This window comes from Sinocyclocheilus rhinocerous, unplaced genomic scaffold (genome assembly GCF_001515625.1).
Source record: "Sinocyclocheilus rhinocerous isolate Xijiao unplaced genomic scaffold, SAMN03320098_v1.1 scaffold792, whole genome shotgun sequence".
NCBI classification, from domain to species: Eukaryota; Metazoa; Chordata; class Actinopteri; order Cypriniformes; family Cyprinidae; genus Sinocyclocheilus; species Sinocyclocheilus rhinocerous.
Genome location: NW_015626872.1, coordinates 51,359 through 70,310, shown reverse-complemented (window position 1 = coordinate 70,310; position 18,952 = coordinate 51,359). Strand labels below are relative to the sequence as shown.

Here is an 18,952-nt window from a genome sequence, read left to right as displayed (position 1 = left end):
CTGTCACTCCACACACACACAGTTCATTGTTAACAAAGCAAGTTGTCAGGAAACCCTCAATAACATTTAAAAAGAGGGATAGCATTGCTGTGCTGCCGTGGATGTGCTGCTCGTGATGTAATGGCTGGTGAGTTGGATTTGTATTCTTTTTCTTTGCTCTTTCTTATAATTTTGTTAGAAACTGCTGTATTGAGTCCACAAAGGTTTGTAAAAGCAACATTCAAAATATTTGAGTAACAAAATAAAATTTTTAGACATGGTCTAGTTGTCTCACTTTTTCAAAAGTATAACATTTTGTAATAAAAAACACTAAAATGTAAAAAACGTACAATAAAAATTCGTACAATATAAAAAATATTACAGTATAGTGTAAAAAATTGTAAGGGTTATCATATACAGTATTTAAGTTTACTGTAAAATACTGTCAAACATGTTTTTTTGTAAAAACTGAGAGAAAACAGTAAAAGGGTGTTCATAGAAGTCCCTGCGCAACATCACATATTGATATATTTTATATAAATATTTTTGTTGTTGTTGTCAGTAATGTACATTAGCGTGTGTTATGTTATTTAGTTGGTGTTTATTGCATCATTTTAATGTCCTTTGTGTTACCATGTGCACCGTCTGTAGTATTGGCCATGTGTTATGGACAGGATGCATCATATGGCTTTCTGATGTATTATAGTGGTATTATTAAATTTTTAGGTAAAAAGTAGGTTTTGGTATCATTTGGTAAATTAATATGACATCATTAACGAAATATATGCTTATAAGTTTTAAAATATACAGTACAGGCACCAATATGCTGTTTCCTAATACTTGAAAGTGAATTTCTGGCAACCACAGCTGCCAGATTTTACCGTCAATTTAACATGATATTTTTTACAATCTAGTTTTATTTTTGAACATCTGTTACTGTATGTCTTGGCTACAAAAATGCTATTGAACATCTCCTCTGTTATTGCTAAGGGGAAAACAAAATACAGTTATTTGAACACATAATGAGCTTGTTTCATTAAGGTTAGTTTTCGAGGAAAACCTGCTAAAAGCCTATTATAGATTTTTAAAAACTAAATATAAATCATAATTTTAAAATAATGTATGCACAAAAAAATGTGAAATGGAAATATATTAAAATATCAAACAACTGATCTGGCCAACAGAAATTATAATGTGGACAGGTAAAAGCATTTTTTTATTGAAAGTCATTGACAATGAATATGTAATGTAACATTGTATGTATGTAATTTAATTCACCTAAATTTCACATTTCTTCTAATGCACAAATCTGTACGCCTACGGCAAACACGTGACGAGCTAATAAATGAACACTGTTAGTATTAATGATGTAACAGACTCTTCGTGTATAAAATGATGCTCCTGTAATTCACTTTAACATTGATTGTGTGCGAATGTATGATTCTGTCATACATTTTGTTCCTTGTAAATTTTCTGTATAAAAACAGATGAGGGTCAAAGGTCATACTGCATCTTAGGGAGCCTGAATTAAACGAGTTCTTCTGTCTCTTTCCATTCTGAGGCTGGAGTGGTCAGGTACATGATGTTTGAGAGGTTGACCATGCTGAATATCCAGAGCACCTCAAACTGGAGTGGAGCAAATGACTGGTACCATCAGCAGAACACAGTTCCCAGCCAGCACAGCACTGGTGAGATGCTCGACGCCTGATATATGTCTGACCTCCTCTGGCTGTATATAAGACACAATAATAAGGCACTAAAACATGTGTGTGCAATTGTTGTGTTTTAAAAAACAGTATTTTTTTACCAGTCAAATGCTTTGACAAACTGGACTGAATTTCTGTTTCTAACATTTTGAAGAAAAAGCTTATACTCAGGGCCGTCCTTAGCTGATGCGGGGCCCGGTGCGAGGTAGGGAGTGGGGCCCCCTTCGGTCCGTTCGCCGTGGGGGCCCCCTCAAGCGTTGCACCCCCATAAGGACGGCCCTGCTTATACTTAAAGGGACAGTTCACTCAAACATTAAAAATCTGTCATCATTTGCTTCCCCTCATGTCATTTCAAGCCTGTATGAATTTCTTCTGTGGAACACAAAAAGGAAGAGATTTTGAAGAATGTTGGTAACCAAACAGTTTTGGACCCCATTGACTTCTATGAACCAAACATACTATGAAAGTCAAAGTGATGCAAAACTTGGTTCCCAACTATATTTATTATTATTTTGGGTATATTTTGTGTTTCACAGAAAGAAATACATACAAGTTTTGAATTCAATTGTTGGGTGGACTATCCCTTCAAATGCTTGAATTTGAACCTGCGTATAAATTTATTTCAACTAAAATTGTAAGTTTGTTTGTTTTTTTTAAGAATGGTGATTTTGAAGAAGCTACCATTTAAGACTTTTTTTATTTGTTTAGCAATTTTGGTTACTTACTACCACTTTTGTTTTGGTTTTGACGATTTATTATTATTGTAAAATAGTAAAATACTTCTATGAACTAATCCTTAAGAATTCATACAATGATTCCCTGCTTCCACACTTTCATTCTACAGATTAGCAACTTTTTTTTTTTCATTTATTTATTTATATATATATTTTTTTGTTTCAGATGGCTGCCTGGTGGGGACGGATGGGAGGATGGCAGGAGAAGGAGGGCATGTGGAAAGAGATGAGGGAGAAGAGTCTCGACTGAGGCTGCAGCTGAAGAGGAAACTTCAGCGCAACAGAACCAGCTTCACAACAGAGCAGATCGAGGCCTTGGATAAGGGTAAGAAAACAGACAAAAATTTGAATTATATAGCATTGGATGAAAAAATAAAAATACAAATAAAACCAAGCATTTATTTCAAAAAAAAAAAAATTAACTACTAAACTTCATTTAGAGTTTGAGAGAACACATTATCCAGATGTTTTCGCACGGGAGCGACTCGCACACAAAATCGACCTTCCAGAGGCAAGGATACAAGTATGTAACTGTCCTTGTCAATTTGTCGAAGCAAAATAAATATGATAGATCATTTCATATACATTGGACCTTGATTGGCAGGTGTGGTTTTCCAATCGAAGAGCCAAATGGAGGCGCGAGGAGAAGCTTCGAAACCAGAGGCGGTCTGGAGGCGGGACTTCCTGTGCTCAAACACACGCTTCACTGAGCACATCCTTTAACTCAGCTGTCTATCATCATCCGCATGGCAACAGTGCAGGTGGGAACGGAGATTTACATAAATGAGAAATTTGAATACCGTACTGGCCACTTTTCCCCTTTCTCATCTTATTTGTATGTGCATGATTTTATGTTTCTAGTGAACTTAAAAAACATTTTTAAACACTTTAAATCAGTTTTGAAATTGTTGGAATAATTTATTTACCTAATTAAAATGTATTTGTTTGTTTGTGCCTTTGAAGTAGCTAAAATGTAAGATTTTTATTAGTTTAGCCTTTTTTGGTTACTTACATAATTCTCATAATTCAGTGTGTGTTCATTTATGGTGTTGAGGCTTTAATAACTATTTCTATGAATTAAGAATTATTCTTAAAATTTCATATATATACTCATTAATGGACAAACGTTGATTTTCACGAGACGCACCGGCGCATGCGCAACGCTGACCTCATACGTCATCAGCCCAGAGCTGCTTCCGTGTACAACAGTGAGCGCAAGGTAGATTAAAGTGGTTATTACGTTTTGAATATAGATATTTTTCTTACAAAAAACGCATCGATTCGCTACAGGAGGCCTTTGTTCACCCCCCGGAGCCGTGTGAGGCACTTTTTTTTTTATGGATGGGCGCTTTTTAATTAAGTGCTTTTGGACTGAAGCACTGCAACACCCACTGAGTGCCATGAAACAGCTTGAAAGATCAAAGACAATTTTTAATATAACTCCGACTGGATTCGTCTGAAAGAAGAAAGTCATACACACCTAGGATGACTTGAGGGTGAGTAATTTATGGGCTAATTTTCATTTTTGGGTGAACTAACCCTTTAAGCTGTAGCCTACCTCATATGTTTTTTTATTTATTTATTTTTTTCTCACGTCTTTGTTTGTGTGTGTTTAGCCTCCATGTTCAGTCAGAGTGACACGGCTCTCCCCAGTTACAACACTCTGTCAGTCTACTCTGGGGTTCAGGTGAGACACTACTACTCATTTTAGGAGATTCACATTTCTATATCGCAAAACATTGCACTACCAATTTATCAGGGCTATGTGCATCTGCACTGTTATGTATTCTAGTGGTGACAATGAAACTGACATCAGTGATCGCCAGAAAATCTGTCTTGTCTTTAGAATGGAATAGCCTACTAGCCGACTACTCACTGAATGTGTAGTAGTGTCTACACAGAGCAAAATGATAGGCATTATTTAATGATTAACGTTTCAAACAGTAGTATCACATGATATCATCAAACACATGAAAAAAAAAATCATGTTTAATTCAATGTTATTTGTAATTTTTTTTTTAGTAATATTAATTGATATAAACAATTTCTGAATGAAAATTGTTTCAAAATCATTTTTTAGAGCAGTGCAGCTTACATGCAATGCTTATTGTTGTACATTTTGGCAAATATAGTAATGTACTAATACTGTATATGTAGTATAAAATGCATACTGTGCACAGTAGTATGTTGGTATACGATTCTGTTCTTCACTGCATTTCGCTTCTTTGCAGTCGGCTCCTTCTCCATCTGCCTCCTCATACTCGTGCATGCTGCCTCCATCCCCATCTGCCCCTCGCTCTTTTGAGACGTCATACTCCTCTCCCCATCTACCACCTCCTCCTTCAGCAAACACCAGCGCAGGTGAGTCTACCAGCTCTTCATTTACTGTCTGTATGACAGCTAAAGCCCTGTGCTATCCATCGCAAGATCCCGACAATTGCAGTTTCAATAGCTCCTGTCTATTTATTGATTTAGTTATTTGTTTGTTGGTTGTTTTAAAGGAATAGTTTGCCCAAAAATATTTCATATTTGCCGACAATCTGCTTACCTACTACATCCAAGATGTAGATGAGTTTGTTTCTTCATCTGAACAGATTTGGAGAAATGTAGCATTCCATCACTCGCTCACCAATGGAGCTTCTGCAGTGAATGGGTGCCGTCAGAATGACAGTTGATAAAAACATCACAATAATCCACACCACTCCAGTCCATCAATTTGAGAAGTGAAAAGCTGCGTGTCTGAAAGAAACAAATAATAGTAATTGATGGACTGGAGTGGTGTGGATTATTGTGATGTTTTTATCAACTCTCATTCTGACGGCACCCATTCACTGCAGAAGCTCCATTGCTCAGCAAGTGATGGAATGCTACATTTCTCCAAAATCGGTTCCGATGAAGACACAAACTCACCTACATCTTGGTGAGAGTGAGTAAATCTTCAGCCAATTTTAATTTTAGACCGAATTATTATTTTAATAGATAAAAGTGCATTATTATTTTTCTTTAATCTTTTTCTACTTTAGGTTTGATTTCTCCAGGCATTTCTGTACCTGTCCAGGTACCAGGAAATGATCAAAATATGGGGCAGTATTGGGCCATACTGCAGTGAAAAGAAAAGGCGAGGTAGAATTTGCATTAGAATACTAAATATGTATGTTTACAAAAGGTCAAAAACTAAATGTTCTAAACGCTGAGGGAAATAATCCTCTGATGGTTAAACCTAAAGAACAAAATTCCTTAATTTGACATGCACATTTATTTTAGCCATATTTTTAGATCTGATGACAGTGTGCTATATTTGCTTCCATTCAATTTCAGACAGACAGGAATGTATATGATTTACATGATGAAGCATTGTGCAATGACATTCGTGCTGTTTTTTAGCAAATGTCTCTTGCAGTAAGTTCCTGCAGCAACTTTGCAGAATTGCGGATATTATGATGTTTTAATAACATAACTGTGGTTTCAACTTCTTTAATGATAATTCCTCATTTCTCCACTGCAATTTTCCCTTTAAAGTCATTTATTTGTTGTGATCATTTTCATAATCAGATATGTGATATATCACTTTTTATGAAATGTTTTTGACCTTATCCTTTCACAAACCTCAGTAAGCTTGTGACAATCAAGGCAAATGCCAAGTTCAATCAGAGCAGGGACTGAAAGCCAGTCATATTTGCACTTAATCAATGACCAGTAAACAGCTGTTTGATTTAAAAAGCAGAAAGCAGTGACTATCACATCAGTGAATACTATATGCAAAAATCTCCAGCATATCTCATCTGGCAAGCCAAAGTATTTATATTGAACATAGTGTCATACAGTATATATTTATGACTCTGAGAAAATGTTTGAATATTAGGAAACTATCTCTGTGCTTAAACTACAGTTTATGGATTTTTTATGCTCTTTCTCTCTTTGTGTGTGTGTGTGAAGGAGAGAGAGAAATAAGGATTTACAATGAAATTGCTTCTTTTTCATTCTTTTAAAATTAACAACACACTTTTTGATTCAAATTTTATCAGCACAACATGAAAAGTTGAACTGAAAAATTAACATTAATTTCAGACTGTTCAGAATCTCGCTTTTTATTTAATGACAGCCACGCTTAAAGGAATAGTGCACCCAAAAATGAAAATCTGCTAAAAATGTGCTCATCCTCAGATCATCCAAGATGTAGATGAGTTTGTTTCTTCACTGGAACAGATTTGGAGAATTTTTACCAACATCACTTGCTCACCAATGGATCCTCTGCAGTGAATGGGTGCCGTCAGAATGAGAGTCCAAACAGCTGATAAAAGCATCACAATAATCTGCAAGTAGTAGTCCACACCACTCCAGTCCAACAATTAATGAATTGTGAATTGAAAAGCTGTGTTTTTGTGAGAAACGAATCCATCATTAATGTGTTTTAGCTTTAAACGGTTTCTTCTGGACAGAATTCGAGTCCATAATTGATGGACATTAATTGGAGTCGTGTAGATTAACTGTGGATTACTGTTATGTTTTTATGCTAAATTTCTCCAAATCTGACTATTCCTTTAAACTGGTATTTTAAAATATTTTATGTCCATTTTTGACCCTCTTGTACTATATGTGGATGTTGTGTTCACTCAAGATAGTCAACCTATTTCATGTATGCATTAAACCCTTTAATAAAATATCTATCTTGCAATCATGAACTGTATGTTGTAATTGTCTCAAATACATCTTCATCCCAATTGATCATAATCATTTTAGTCCATTTAACCAAATAAGCATATGAACATTTTTTCACTGTACATACACACATGTAAATGGTTTCACTTCCAAAAGGGATATTCCATTGCATTACACCAGTCACATGATTTTTTTTTATCTCTTTATGTATATCCTATTTACTAGTTTCATATACTTGAATCTACAACAAAGCCACTTGATGAGTCATTATACTAGCTTTAAATAGTTTTAGTGAAGCAGGAATTAACCCAGATTGTCTAGCCATTAATATATCACTGTGTATCTCTCTTCCTCTTACTTTCTGTCTCTCTCTCTCAAGGCATTAGCGATACAGTGTCATGTGCCACTAATAGTGCTTTCAGATGCACTCTCTGGCAGTTGGGAGATTGGGAAAGATGAGAGAGAAGTAGCTCTGATGGGTTGCAGGCACTTTCAAACAGCAGGAAATGGACATTCTGGAGCTCACAGATATGATCATGCGTGCCTTATGTTGTCTGCCGTGTTAATAACTTTGTATGACTTTGTCATCAAAAGTAGAAGTGAAAACAAATGATGTCTGACAACATAAAGAGAAAGAGGAAGAAGTCCAAATGAAGACTCTGCTCACAGACACTTGGGCAGTTTTAGAGAGTTAAAGGGTTAGTTCACCCAAAAATGAAAATTCTGTCATTAATTACTCACCCTCGTGTTGTTCCAAACCCGTAAGAACTTTGAGCATCTTCGGAACACAATTTAAGATATTTTTGATGAAATCTGAGGGCTCTCTGACCCTCCCATAGACAGCAAGGTAACTACCACGTTCAAGGTCCAGAAAAGTACCAAGATGATCGACAGAGTAGTCCGTGTGACATCAGTGGTTCAACTGTAAAGTTACGAAGCTACGAGAAGACTTTTTTTGCGCAAAGAAAACACGAGCCGCCACACGCTCGCGTCATGGTACTGTCGTGAACGCGCGTCAAGTATTCTCGTAGCTTCGTAACTTTACAGTTGAACCACTGATGTCACACGGACTACTTTGTCGATCATCTTGGTACTTTTCTGGACCTTGAACGTGGTAGTTACCTTGCTGTCTATGGGAGGGTCAGAGAGCCCTCAGATTTCATCAAAAATATCTTAAATTGTGTTCCGAAGACGAACAAAGGTCTTATGGGTTTGGAACAACACGAGGGTGAGTAATTAATGACAGAATTTTCATTTTTGGGTGAACTAACCCTTTAAATTTCGTCTCAAGTCCCCCAAAAGTGTCCCAATTTACAAACTTTTTTTTGGTACATATACTGTATATATATATAGGCTTTGCAATAGCCTACAGTCGTTCACAAGCTGCATGCACAAAATAAAAACTCCATTGCTGATAAACGATCAGTCCTGTCACTGATCACTACCATGGGTGACAGCCAGGTAGGCCTAAACATCCACCTTACCCAGAGCTCTTTTTGTTTTCTGTCTTAAGAATGTCGTTACAATGTGAGAAACCGAGGCAAACAATTCAGTGCACGAGTTAACTGTACAAATGAATCAAACTTCAAACAATTTCTATCCGCAGGTTAGTTATTGGTGACAAGTATGGAAGCCCATTTCTGACACGGGATAAAAAAAATTAAAAAGGGAATTGCGACTCTTTATTTCAAGTTTATTTCTTACTATTCAGACTTTGTTTCCATAAACTTACAATTCTGAGAAAAAAGTCAGAGTTGTGAAAAACAGTCCAAATTGTCAGATTTAAACTAGAAATTGCGAGAAACCAAGTCTAAATTGTGAGATATAAACTCGGAATTAAAATCTCAAAATTCTGACTTTTTTTCTCTCAGAACTGGGAGAAACAAGGTACGAATAGTGAGATATATACTCAGAACAAAATGTGAAATGAAAAGTCACAATTAATTTTATGTTTTTATTTTTATTCCATGGCGCAAACAAGCTTCCATAAAGTGATTACTTTGAGTGAGTCAGAGTATCATTCACTCAACTAAATGTAAGTTAGTCAATATTAATTTATGGTTTATTGATCTGTTGTATAAAAGCAATATCAAGGTGTGGTCACATTTTGCAAAAAAAGTCAATTGTCAACAGCTCACACAGAAGTCGATTTCAAACCAAACAGCTTCTCTTGGTCCGCGCAGTGAATTTGAGTGACCAGCTTGAACATGAGCAAAAATCTGTGTGGGGAACTTTTCATGACTGTGCGGATTCCTAGTGAAATGACTGGATTACACTCACCAGCCTTCGCCAAGCAATGCCAATGTGACCACACCTCAATATCAGCACACATTATGAACAATAGCTGTCTTGGTGTGATATTGCTAATCAAAGTCCTGTTTTTTCATCACTTACCACATGTTTATGTATCTGACATACCTTGAGAAATATGTTGAAATTTGTCCTATGACAAGAAGAGTGTTACAAAACTGCATGACTTTGCATCATCATCAGATGTTTGAACTTCTGTTAAATACACTGGGGCCTTAAACTTCAAAGTAAAATCAGTCTCCTAAATTGTTTCTTAAAACATACACACACACACACACACACACACACGTCTGTAAATTTCCTGGTCCCCTGTGATCTTTTCTTCCTGCAACTACTTCCTGTCACACTATCCTATTTTAGGTATTATTATTTTAAAGTTTCATTTGAGTCACTGATGTCTCAATTATAAAAAATAAAAAAAGCACCTTAGTGATTATGTATTTTCACTATTGATTTTTAAAAGGGGAATTATAAAATACTGCAGATGAAAGAAAAAAATACACATTCAGTTTTTTGGTTTATAATAATCGCAGTGTTTGTTTTACTGAGGGTGACAACTCTTAAGAAATAGAGCGTTATTGAGTGTTGTAACGGTTTGGTGAGGTTTGAAACATCCGGTTTCTTTCCGTTATGGGTGTGACTGCACCTTTACCTAATTTGTGCTTTGTGGGTTTTGGTGTTTTTTGACTGATGAAAAATCTGAGCATGGTAAAGCTGAATCAAGGCATAATTTAATAATTAATGTTAATATTAATTATGCATATTTAATGCAGTTAAGTAATGGAGAGAGAGAGAGAGAGCTCCTCATCGATTGGTCTCTGCCCTGCCTAGTCCTTAGAGGGATAAACTGAAGTAGCAAGAGAAACGCATATAACGGTATGAGAAAATAAGCTGCATTATCCTTAGAGTAAAAGCAGATTGTCTGCAGCTGTTTATTCATTTTTATTGCATCCAGGCAGATGACTTTCTCAGGATATCTTTGGTTGGTTTACCTGACCTGCACTGTGCTTGTGTTTATCTCTCCGGTTCATTTGGCTCCGATACCGGACCAGTACTCTCGGGGTGTGGTAAGATGAGCTTTACTCTGCAATACTATAAGTTAAATATTTTTAATAAATAAGAAAACAAACACTGTACCATGTCATACGTGGGTTTGGGTTGTATTGTTTTTGATGTGCATATGGCAGCATACTTTCATGTGTGCAAATTCCCTGTGTGCCAGATTTAAGTTATATTAGTCAGTGGAATTTCTTGGAGGTTTTTTTTTGTGTGTGTTACATAATGTAAATGTGTTACATAACATGAATATGCGTTTAAATTGTGGATTCAGACCTCATATTTATGAGGTCCATGTATTCTAGTGACAATCAACAATTCAATTCTCTTCATTAGTCAATTAACTGAGGTGTAGAATAAACAAGAGACCAAAACAGTTTAAATTGTTAATTGGACAGTTACACTTGATATGAAAAGGAGACAATTAAAGTCAACAAGTCTGTTAACCCTCTTAACGCAAAAAGTGTGTTTCGATCTTTTACACACCACGTTAATCACACAATTTGTGTAAAAAAAATAAATAAATAAAAAAAAAAGTGCTGTTTGACCCAATGATGTAATCATATAATTCTTATTGGATAAATCGCTGCACCATATCTCGTAATATAGGTTAAAATAAATAAAGAATAGAGAAGCTTGGAAGGACCTTCCCGTGGCCATGTAAAAAGATTTGAGAATATTTCTGGCATCACCAAGAGATAATCTGAATATAATCTGATAATTCTAATATGAATCATGGACAACTTTAAAAAGGCGATTTTCTCAATATTTAGATTTTTTTGCTCCCTCAGATTCTAGATTTTCAAACAGTTGTATCTCGACCAAATATTGTCCTAACAAAACCATACATCAATGGAAAGCTTATTTATTCAGCTTGATCAGATGATGTATAAATCTCAATTTAAAAAAATTGACCCTTATAACTGGTTTTGTGGTCCAGGGTCACAAATGTGTCTTCTTATAGGATAAGGACACGCGTTCTCATGAATAATTATAGATTTTGCAATAGCCTACAGTCGTAGCTTTTTAAGTCATGATGACGAAAATAACACAAGAACCTCAAAAATGAACCAGTTTTCTGCTAAAATTAAAATGAAAATTTTTACCTGCAAGCATTTTTAACATTTTCAAGACCGCCGCTCCAAAATAGGCTATGCAGCAGAGATAAGATTGCTAGCAATTTGCCACTTTCTGCATAATTGTGTAAAATGCACCTCGACCTTCTACGAATGATCAAAAACTTGGCAAAATACATGTTGAAAGTCTCTTTATTGACTGAATGATGTGTTGGACACACTGCGTTGCTTCTTCCCCAAAATAACACAAGAACCTCAAAAATGAACCAGTTTTCTGATAAAATTAAAATGAACATTTTTACCTGCAAGCATTTTTAAAATTTTCAAGACCGCCGCTCCAAAATAGGCTATGCAGCAGAGATAAGATTGCTAGCAATTTGCCACTTTCCGCATAATTGTGTAAAATGCACCTCGACCTTCTACGAATTATCAAAAACTTGGCAAAATGTAATTTGAAAGTCTCTTTATTGATTGAATGATGTGTTGGACACACTGCGTTGACCCTTATGACTGGTTTTGTGGTCCAGGGTCACATATAATATAAAAAGGTGTCTTTTTGCCTTTGGTAAGTTAAAGTAACATTTTTAGCATGTGATTTTTCTTAGGATTGGTTAAGCAGGTATGGATATCTGCCCCCTCCGGACCCCCGCACAGGAAAGCTGCAGACTAAAGAAGGCATTGAGAGAGCCATCAAAGAAATGCAGCGTTTCGCTGGCCTCAAAGACACAGGCAAACTTGGTAAGTGCAACACAGGCAGGAAATGGTCTAACGGCATTGTTTCACAAGCCTTTTTCTGTGTGTTTTTTTTTCTTTCTTTCTGTTTTTCCCCGTTTCTTTCAGCAGTGTAGATTTCCCTGTTGGTTTTTCAAATCAAATTAAATCAAAAAACGATGTTTTCAGTTCTTCATAAACGCAAGTGTAATGAAAAGATTTAGAGTGACTTTTTCCTCAGTTGGTGGCTTGTAAATGGTTTGGTCAATACATTTCGAGAGAAAGAATTATTCCTCCCCACTTGGGTTTTTATTTCATGTATTGTAATGGGCTCTGTATCTCTGTAAGTCTATATATTGATCTAGGACCTTCTGTCCTGTGTTTCCATAGACAGTGACACCCTGAAACTGATGGACACGCCACGGTGTTCACTTCCAGACATTATAGGGTCTGAGGACATGCTGAAAAAGCGGAGGAGGAAAAGAAGATATGCGACCACTGGGCTTCGCTGGAAAAAGTCTGACCTCACATGGAGGTCTGCATTGTTAAACAAACACGGTCCCATACAATAACCCCAGCCGCTGACTTATCTTTGTTCCTCTTTAGCATCCAGAATTACCCATCTCTCCCTCCGTTCCTCAAACCCAATGCTGTGGAGTCTATAATGGTCTATGCCCTCAAAGCCTGGAGTGACGTCACCAACCTCAAGTTTCACGCTACATCCTCGAGCGAGCAGGACAGAGCTGATATCAAGATCTCTTTCGCCCGCTCGCTCCATGACGACGGGTATCCATTTGACGGGAAGGGAGGGACACTTGCTCATGCCTTCTTCCCAGGGGAGGCTGATGTTGCTGGGGATACACATTTTGACGACGAGGAGAGCTGGACCTACTTAGGCAAGAGACTTTATTAAATATTCAGTCAGTGGTTAATAGATGAATGACAGTCCCGATGGTTACAGAATATTTATGGATTATTCCACAGAAGAAAAATGCTGTATTAAGTCTATACAACACAGGTTGTTTCAAAGTAGCTTCACATGAATAAACAGGAAACTAACAGTGTTTATTATTAAACCAATTCAGTTTTAGGTGTAAAGCAGCTGTACAGAAGATAATAGTGTCATTTTTCAGCTCAGTTTAGTTTTGTTTCAATTCAGTTCAGTGTTGCAAATTAGTACCATTATCCAGCGCAATTTAGTTTAGATTTTGCTCTCTTCCGATATTACTGAAAATTAATTTTCTTTTAAATCCCAGTATATTATATAAAAAATTTTTAATAAACTATAAAATTAATTTCTCTTCATTTTTAAATGTTAAAACATTAAATTCTCCCAAAGTTTTGACTTTACGCATACTATGACATTGTTCCTTAACAAATAAGCATTGCTGTCATTTCCATCATGCCATTAATTTGAGAAAATTTGAGTTTATATTTGGTGAAACACATTTCATCCAGATAAACATAATGAATAATGATGATCAGAAATGTCATTTCTTTTCTGATTTCTCTCTCTCACATTTTCTTGATCTGAGAGCAGCTTTCTAAGCTGTCGTTACCAAACCAGTTAATATTTGAGAATTAATTTTTATTGCTATACTGAAAGACAATAGCTGGGTTTGTCCCTTTTTAACCCAGCGCTGGGTTATATTTAGCCCAGCATTTTTTTACAGTGTACTTTGCTGCTTATTAATAGTTAATAAGGTAGTTGTTACATTTAGGTATGGGGTCGGATTAAGGGATCTAGAATAAAGCCATGCAGAATAAGGCATTAATATGTGCTTTATTGTACTAATAAATAGCCAATATGCTAAACTCAAAAAAATGCTGGGTTAAATACAGCCTAGTGCTGGGTAAAATAGGGACAAACACATTTCATCCAGATAAACATAATGAATAATGATGATCAGAAATGTCATTTCTTTTCTGATTTCTCTCTCTCACATTTTCTTGATCTGAGAGCAGCTTTCTAAGCTGTCGTTACCAAACCAGTTAATATTTGAGAATTAATTTTTATTGCTATACTGAAAGAAATGTAATGTAGAAACAATTCTCACTCAGAAATTGCTAGTCAATTACACAATTAATTACAAAGAAACACATTGAATTAAACGATAACACTTTTGAACAGGGAACATTTTTTCACTTGACTTTTCCCTCAATAAACTCCTACACTCTAAAAAATGCTGGGTTAAATATAACCCAGTGCTGGGTTAAAAAGGGACAAACCCATTTTACCCAGCACTGGGTTGTATTTAACCCAGCATTTTTTAGAGTGTAGTAATATGCATGCTAATAAGCAAGTGTTACCAATTAAACATAAAACAGTAAAATAGTATTTTCTTGTAAAACGCATTCCGATAATCTATATTTTATTTACAACTTCAAAAAATCAGCTGTAAAGTGTATAAGTTTAGTATTAGTGCACTGCTAACATATGTCCAAAAAACTCAGAGCGTTACTTTACTAGTTACTTGAAAAAATTAATCTGATTACGTAACTGGCGTTATTTGATATATATTACCCCCAACACTGCTTATAATAATAAGTACTTATATTTGGACTATTGTAGCCTGGTCGGGTCGTCACCGCTGCGGAGTAACACATACCTGCGTGAATCGCCATAGACATAAACTTAGAGAAGTAGCTCCGGTTGGAATGTTCTTCCGCGGGATGTGTGCAGTTCTGTTTATTAACCGCTAGAGCGCCAAAAGTTACATAGTGCTGCTTTAATAAGGACATGCAGCAGGAATGTAAAATTAAATGAAATGTAAGTGTAACTCTTTTTTCATTTATTAGATTAGTTATGGATCATTGTCTGAAAACCTGTTGTTTCAGTTTATCATAATACACGGAACTGACCACATGTAAATTTGTCGCTGTGGTTCTGGTTTGTGTCTTGACAGGAAGGAAGAGCATCTTGTCAACACCATCCCCAAATAATCCTACATCACACTTACCCAAACCACCAAGTCCACCTCAACCCAAAGTACCATCACAGTAAGTCATGTTTATCAAGACACATACCATACAAATGTTCGGGGTCAGTGAGAAAATTACACATTTATTCAACAAGACCTCATTTAACTGATCCAAATTGACAGTAAAGACCTATACACTCCAAAAGATGCTGTTTGTTTGTGCTGTGCCTTTCCATTCTTCAGAATTCTGAAACAAAAGTATTATGATTTCCACAAAAACGTGAAGCAGCAGAACTATTTCAAAACTTATAATAATAATAATAATAAATGCTTTTTTTAAGCTGGAAATCAGCATATTAGAATGATTTCTGAAGGATCATGTGACACTGAAGACTGGAGTAATGATGCTGAAAATTCCGCTTTGATCACAGAAATAAATTATATTTTACTAGTGCTGTCAAACGATTAATCGCGATTAATCGCATCCAAAATAAAAGTTTTTGTTTACATAATATATGAGTGTATACTGTGCATATTTATTATGTATATATAAATACAAACACCTGCATGTATATATTTAATAAAAATATGTTATGTTTATATATACATAATAAATAAACACACTACGCACATGTATTATGTAAACAAAAACTTTAATTTTTAAAATATCGCGATTAATCATTTGACAGCACTACATTTGACAATATATTACAATAGAAAACCGTTATTTTACATTGTAATAATATTCCACGATATTACTGTTTTTACTGTATCAAATAAACCCAGCCTTGGTGAGCAGAAGAGACTTTTTGAATGGTAGCGTAGATACACACTTCTCCAGCACTCAATAATATCAAATGAACTCTGTGACCTCTCTCTTTGTCTAGACCTGATCCATCAGTCCAGAATCGTTGTGAAGGAGGTTTTGATGCAGTGGCAAACATCAGAGGAGATGTTTTCTTTTTTAAAGGTATCCAATGACTAGTCTTACAAATGCACAGATTTTGTGATCCAGTTGATCATCTTAAAATCCACTTGCTCAAGATTTAAGCCTGCTGTTTTAATGCAAGAATACAAGTTTGAAATAATAGATGCCATCATACATTCTCCAGCTGATTATTCACATGATTATTACAAGTTTTCATAAATGTAATGATTAGGCCTACATATGGAAATGATGCATTATCTACGGAAATATGCACTAATTTGTGCAAATTTCCAGCAAAGAAATGTTAAGATGGAAATAGATAAGTGCAATAAAATAAACACATTTGTATTATGGATGTTTTCTTTCCATTAGTCTGAAAGAAGAGAAAGTAGGAAACAAAAATGTAGAAGAACATTTTGTTTGGCTTTTGATATTGTCTAGGTCCATATTTCTGGCGAATCCAGCGGACTGGTTCTCTTGTGTCCTTCCACCCTGCTCTCATAAAAAACTTCTGGATTGGTCTTCCTCCCGGCACCAACAAGATAGATGCAGTTTATGAAAGAAAAACGGATAGCAGGATCATATTCTTCGTAGGTTGGTTCCTTTTTACTCAATAGGGGCACAATGGAAGGACAAATCAATTAGAAAAAGCAAATTTCTGTAAGTGAATGCGTAACTTTTTCCACACAGGCTCACAGTATTGGGTATTTAAAGACACAGTGGCGGTTTCTGGCTACCCACATCCGCTGTCAGACTGGGGGCTTTTCTCTCATGACGGAAGTGAGGTGAAGAGGGTGGACGCTGCCTTTATTTGGGCTCATAATGGAAAAACCTACATCTTCAGCGGTGGAGAGTTCTGGAGGTTCTCCGAAGGCCTGGAGTCTGGGAGGCGGCGTCCAGACGCGGGTTATCCCAGAAACTCCTCCCTCTGGAAGGGCGCGCCCAGTGACCCTGATGACATCATCACCTGGGGAGACGGTAATGTAGAGAAAGTCTGTTTACCTCAAGTGCATTTTCAGCTAGTCTGCTACATTATCAGCTTATACTATAGCTTTGGCTTCAGTTGTTATCACTCATATCAGTCTGTTCAGAATAGAGCACTGCAGTAATAATGTATTTTTGTAGGCCAATCTAAAAGTTCGCGTCACCATGGTTCTCACGACAAAAACTCCGTAGAATTTTTCCATTGGCTTTTGGATTATTGCAGAAAATAAGCTCCGTGACCAACAAAAGTTTATGATTCTTACACATTTTATTCATTCTCAAATGAACACAACTTTAAATTTTAAAGCCTAAATACGATTGAATTAAAAAAAAGTAAAATGTAGAATATGAACGAACTTCAATGTCACCACTATTAAAAAAATTAAAACTCTTTAAAAGACATTTTCCCTGAAAGTTTGCGTTAGAATTGTAGACTAATGAGTAGGCCAAATAAAAGGTTAAAACAAATCATGAGTGAGGTATTTCAGATTTTTTTTTTTCATGAAAATGCAACATAAAGTGTCAAAATATCTAGAGTTTGTGTTCACCACAGATATTATTTCAGACATTTAGCCAAAAACCCATTCAAAAAACCCACTGACTTCAGGACGATGGAGCTGGAAGTGCTAAAATGCTAACTCATTTCCGGGTTTAGCCTACAAATTGTTATATTTTATAATTGAATACTTATCGTATTGTAAAGCATGGGGTATATACACAGTATATATATATTTGCCTTTCAGCTGAATCTCTTTTACTGGGATTCTGCTTTGTCTGTCATTGGTTATGCAATTATTCAACTAAATCGTTCAAATATAATTATAAATAGAATAGTTTATTTGGTATTGTACATTAATGACACTTTCAGATACAGAAACTCACAATGCAGTGCGCTCTGTTTGATCTTCCATGTCCAGCATAACAAATTATGCAGAATTAATATCAACCACAATTGTTTTTCACTCATTATTTGATTGGCAATGCAGAAGACACCAGAAAAGTAAATGTAAACATTCAATCTGCAGCATTAATGTAGCTTTAAAATTTTGAATGCTGAATGACACAATGCAGTAGTATGTTGCACACAAATATATTTTTATTTAGATTGAACTATTTTAATCAACATTTCTCCAACTTATATGCATTTTATAAACATACAGTTTATTTCTTAACCTCTCAGGAGATGCCTATTTCTTCAAGGACAACTCATATTGGATTCTGAAGAGCGGAGGATTGGACCAAGACAACATCAGTCACAAATCAACCGCAGTCGATTGGATGATGTGTCCAGAACCGACTCCAACCACACTTCCTACCAATCCACGTGACCGAGGAGAATGTAACTGTGGCCTGAACGGAGCCTTACAGATGAGTGCTTCATCCTGGTTACTGTTCATCATATTACTGCTTTATCCAGGCGTCCTTATATAGGGCCACTTGCAATAAAAAGACAACATCATCATCATCATCATTATTTTTAAGGACTGTTTTAAAGCACTTAAAATGATATCTAATATTCAAATATTACTTAAGAGCAACTTTTGTTTCATGTTTTGATCTATGCAAGTTTAAAGGGGTGGTTCATTGCGATTTCACTTTTTTAACGTTGGTTAGTGTGTAATGTTGCTGTTTGAGCATAAACAATATCTGCAAAGTTACAAACATAGACTGTATAAAAACATGGACGTAGTGTCCGTGACGTCACCCGTAGACTTCTGATGAGCGTTTTAAAGCCTAAAGTGGGCGGAGCCAGCCGTTGCCATCTTGGCAGCACGTCACCGCGCCTCACTCCCGGATAATCAAAAATGGGCAAAGAGGCGGGAACTGGCTGCTGAAACCACGCCCACCTAGCTCGACGGCGGTGACAGCAGCGGCAATCCACCTGTCA

At 36.0% G+C, this 18,952-nt stretch overlaps 2 protein-coding genes across 2 annotated transcripts; both read left to right on the top strand.

Moving 5' to 3' along the window:
* The first annotated feature begins 17 nt into the window (after positions 1-17).
* Positions 18-6,580, top strand: LOC107720359 (paired box protein Pax-6-like). The gene is made up of 8 exons (XM_016528040.1): positions 18-127; positions 1,541-1,667; positions 2,586-2,744; positions 2,860-2,942; positions 3,024-3,180; positions 4,036-4,106; positions 4,651-4,780; positions 5,443-6,580. The coding sequence occupies exons 2-8, from the start codon at positions 1,559-1,561 to the stop codon at positions 5,526-5,528; spliced, it is 795 nt and encodes a 264-aa protein (XP_016383526.1). The 5' UTR covers positions 18-127; positions 1,541-1,558; the 3' UTR covers positions 5,529-6,580.
* Positions 6,581-10,203: 3,623 nt separating this feature from the next.
* On the top strand, positions 10,204-18,549 carry LOC107720167 (matrix metalloproteinase-25-like). Its single transcript, XM_016527804.1, has 9 exons — positions 10,204-10,455; positions 12,126-12,258; positions 12,622-12,766; positions 12,838-13,127; positions 15,138-15,231; positions 16,040-16,122; positions 16,522-16,674; positions 16,771-17,058; positions 18,245-18,549. Exons 1-9 carry the CDS (start codon positions 10,348-10,350, stop codon positions 18,493-18,495), a joined length of 1,545 nt encoding a protein of 514 aa, XP_016383290.1. The 5' UTR covers positions 10,204-10,347; the 3' UTR covers positions 18,496-18,549.
* Positions 18,550-18,952: the final 403 nt, after the last annotated feature.

What these genes read in the sequence shown, in the direction of transcription:
- LOC107720359 (XM_016528040.1), top strand. Translation starts at nt 1,559, where the DNA reads ATGATGTTTGAGAGGTTGACCATGCTGAATATCCAGAGCACCTCAAAC. An exon ending in GATCGAGGCCTTGGATAAGG is followed by an intron (nt 2,745 to 2,859) that starts GTAAGAAAACAG and finishes AACTTCATTTAG; the next exon opens with AGTTTGAGAGAACACATTAT. An exon ending in TCCGCATGGCAACAGTGCAG is followed by an intron (nt 3,181 to 4,035) that starts GTGGGAACGGAG and finishes GTGTGTGTTTAG; the next exon opens with CCTCCATGTTCAGTCAGAGT.
- LOC107720167 (XM_016527804.1), top strand. Translation starts at nt 10,348, where the DNA reads ATGACTTTCTCAGGATATCTTTGGTTGGTTTACCTGACCTGCACTGTG. An exon ending in AAGTCTGACCTCACATGGAG is followed by an intron (nt 12,767 to 12,837) that starts GTCTGCATTGTT and finishes GTTCCTCTTTAG; the next exon opens with CATCCAGAATTACCCATCTC. An exon ending in GGAGAGCTGGACCTACTTAG is followed by an intron (nt 13,128 to 15,137) that starts GCAAGAGACTTT and finishes GTGTCTTGACAG; the next exon opens with GAAGGAAGAGCATCTTGTCA.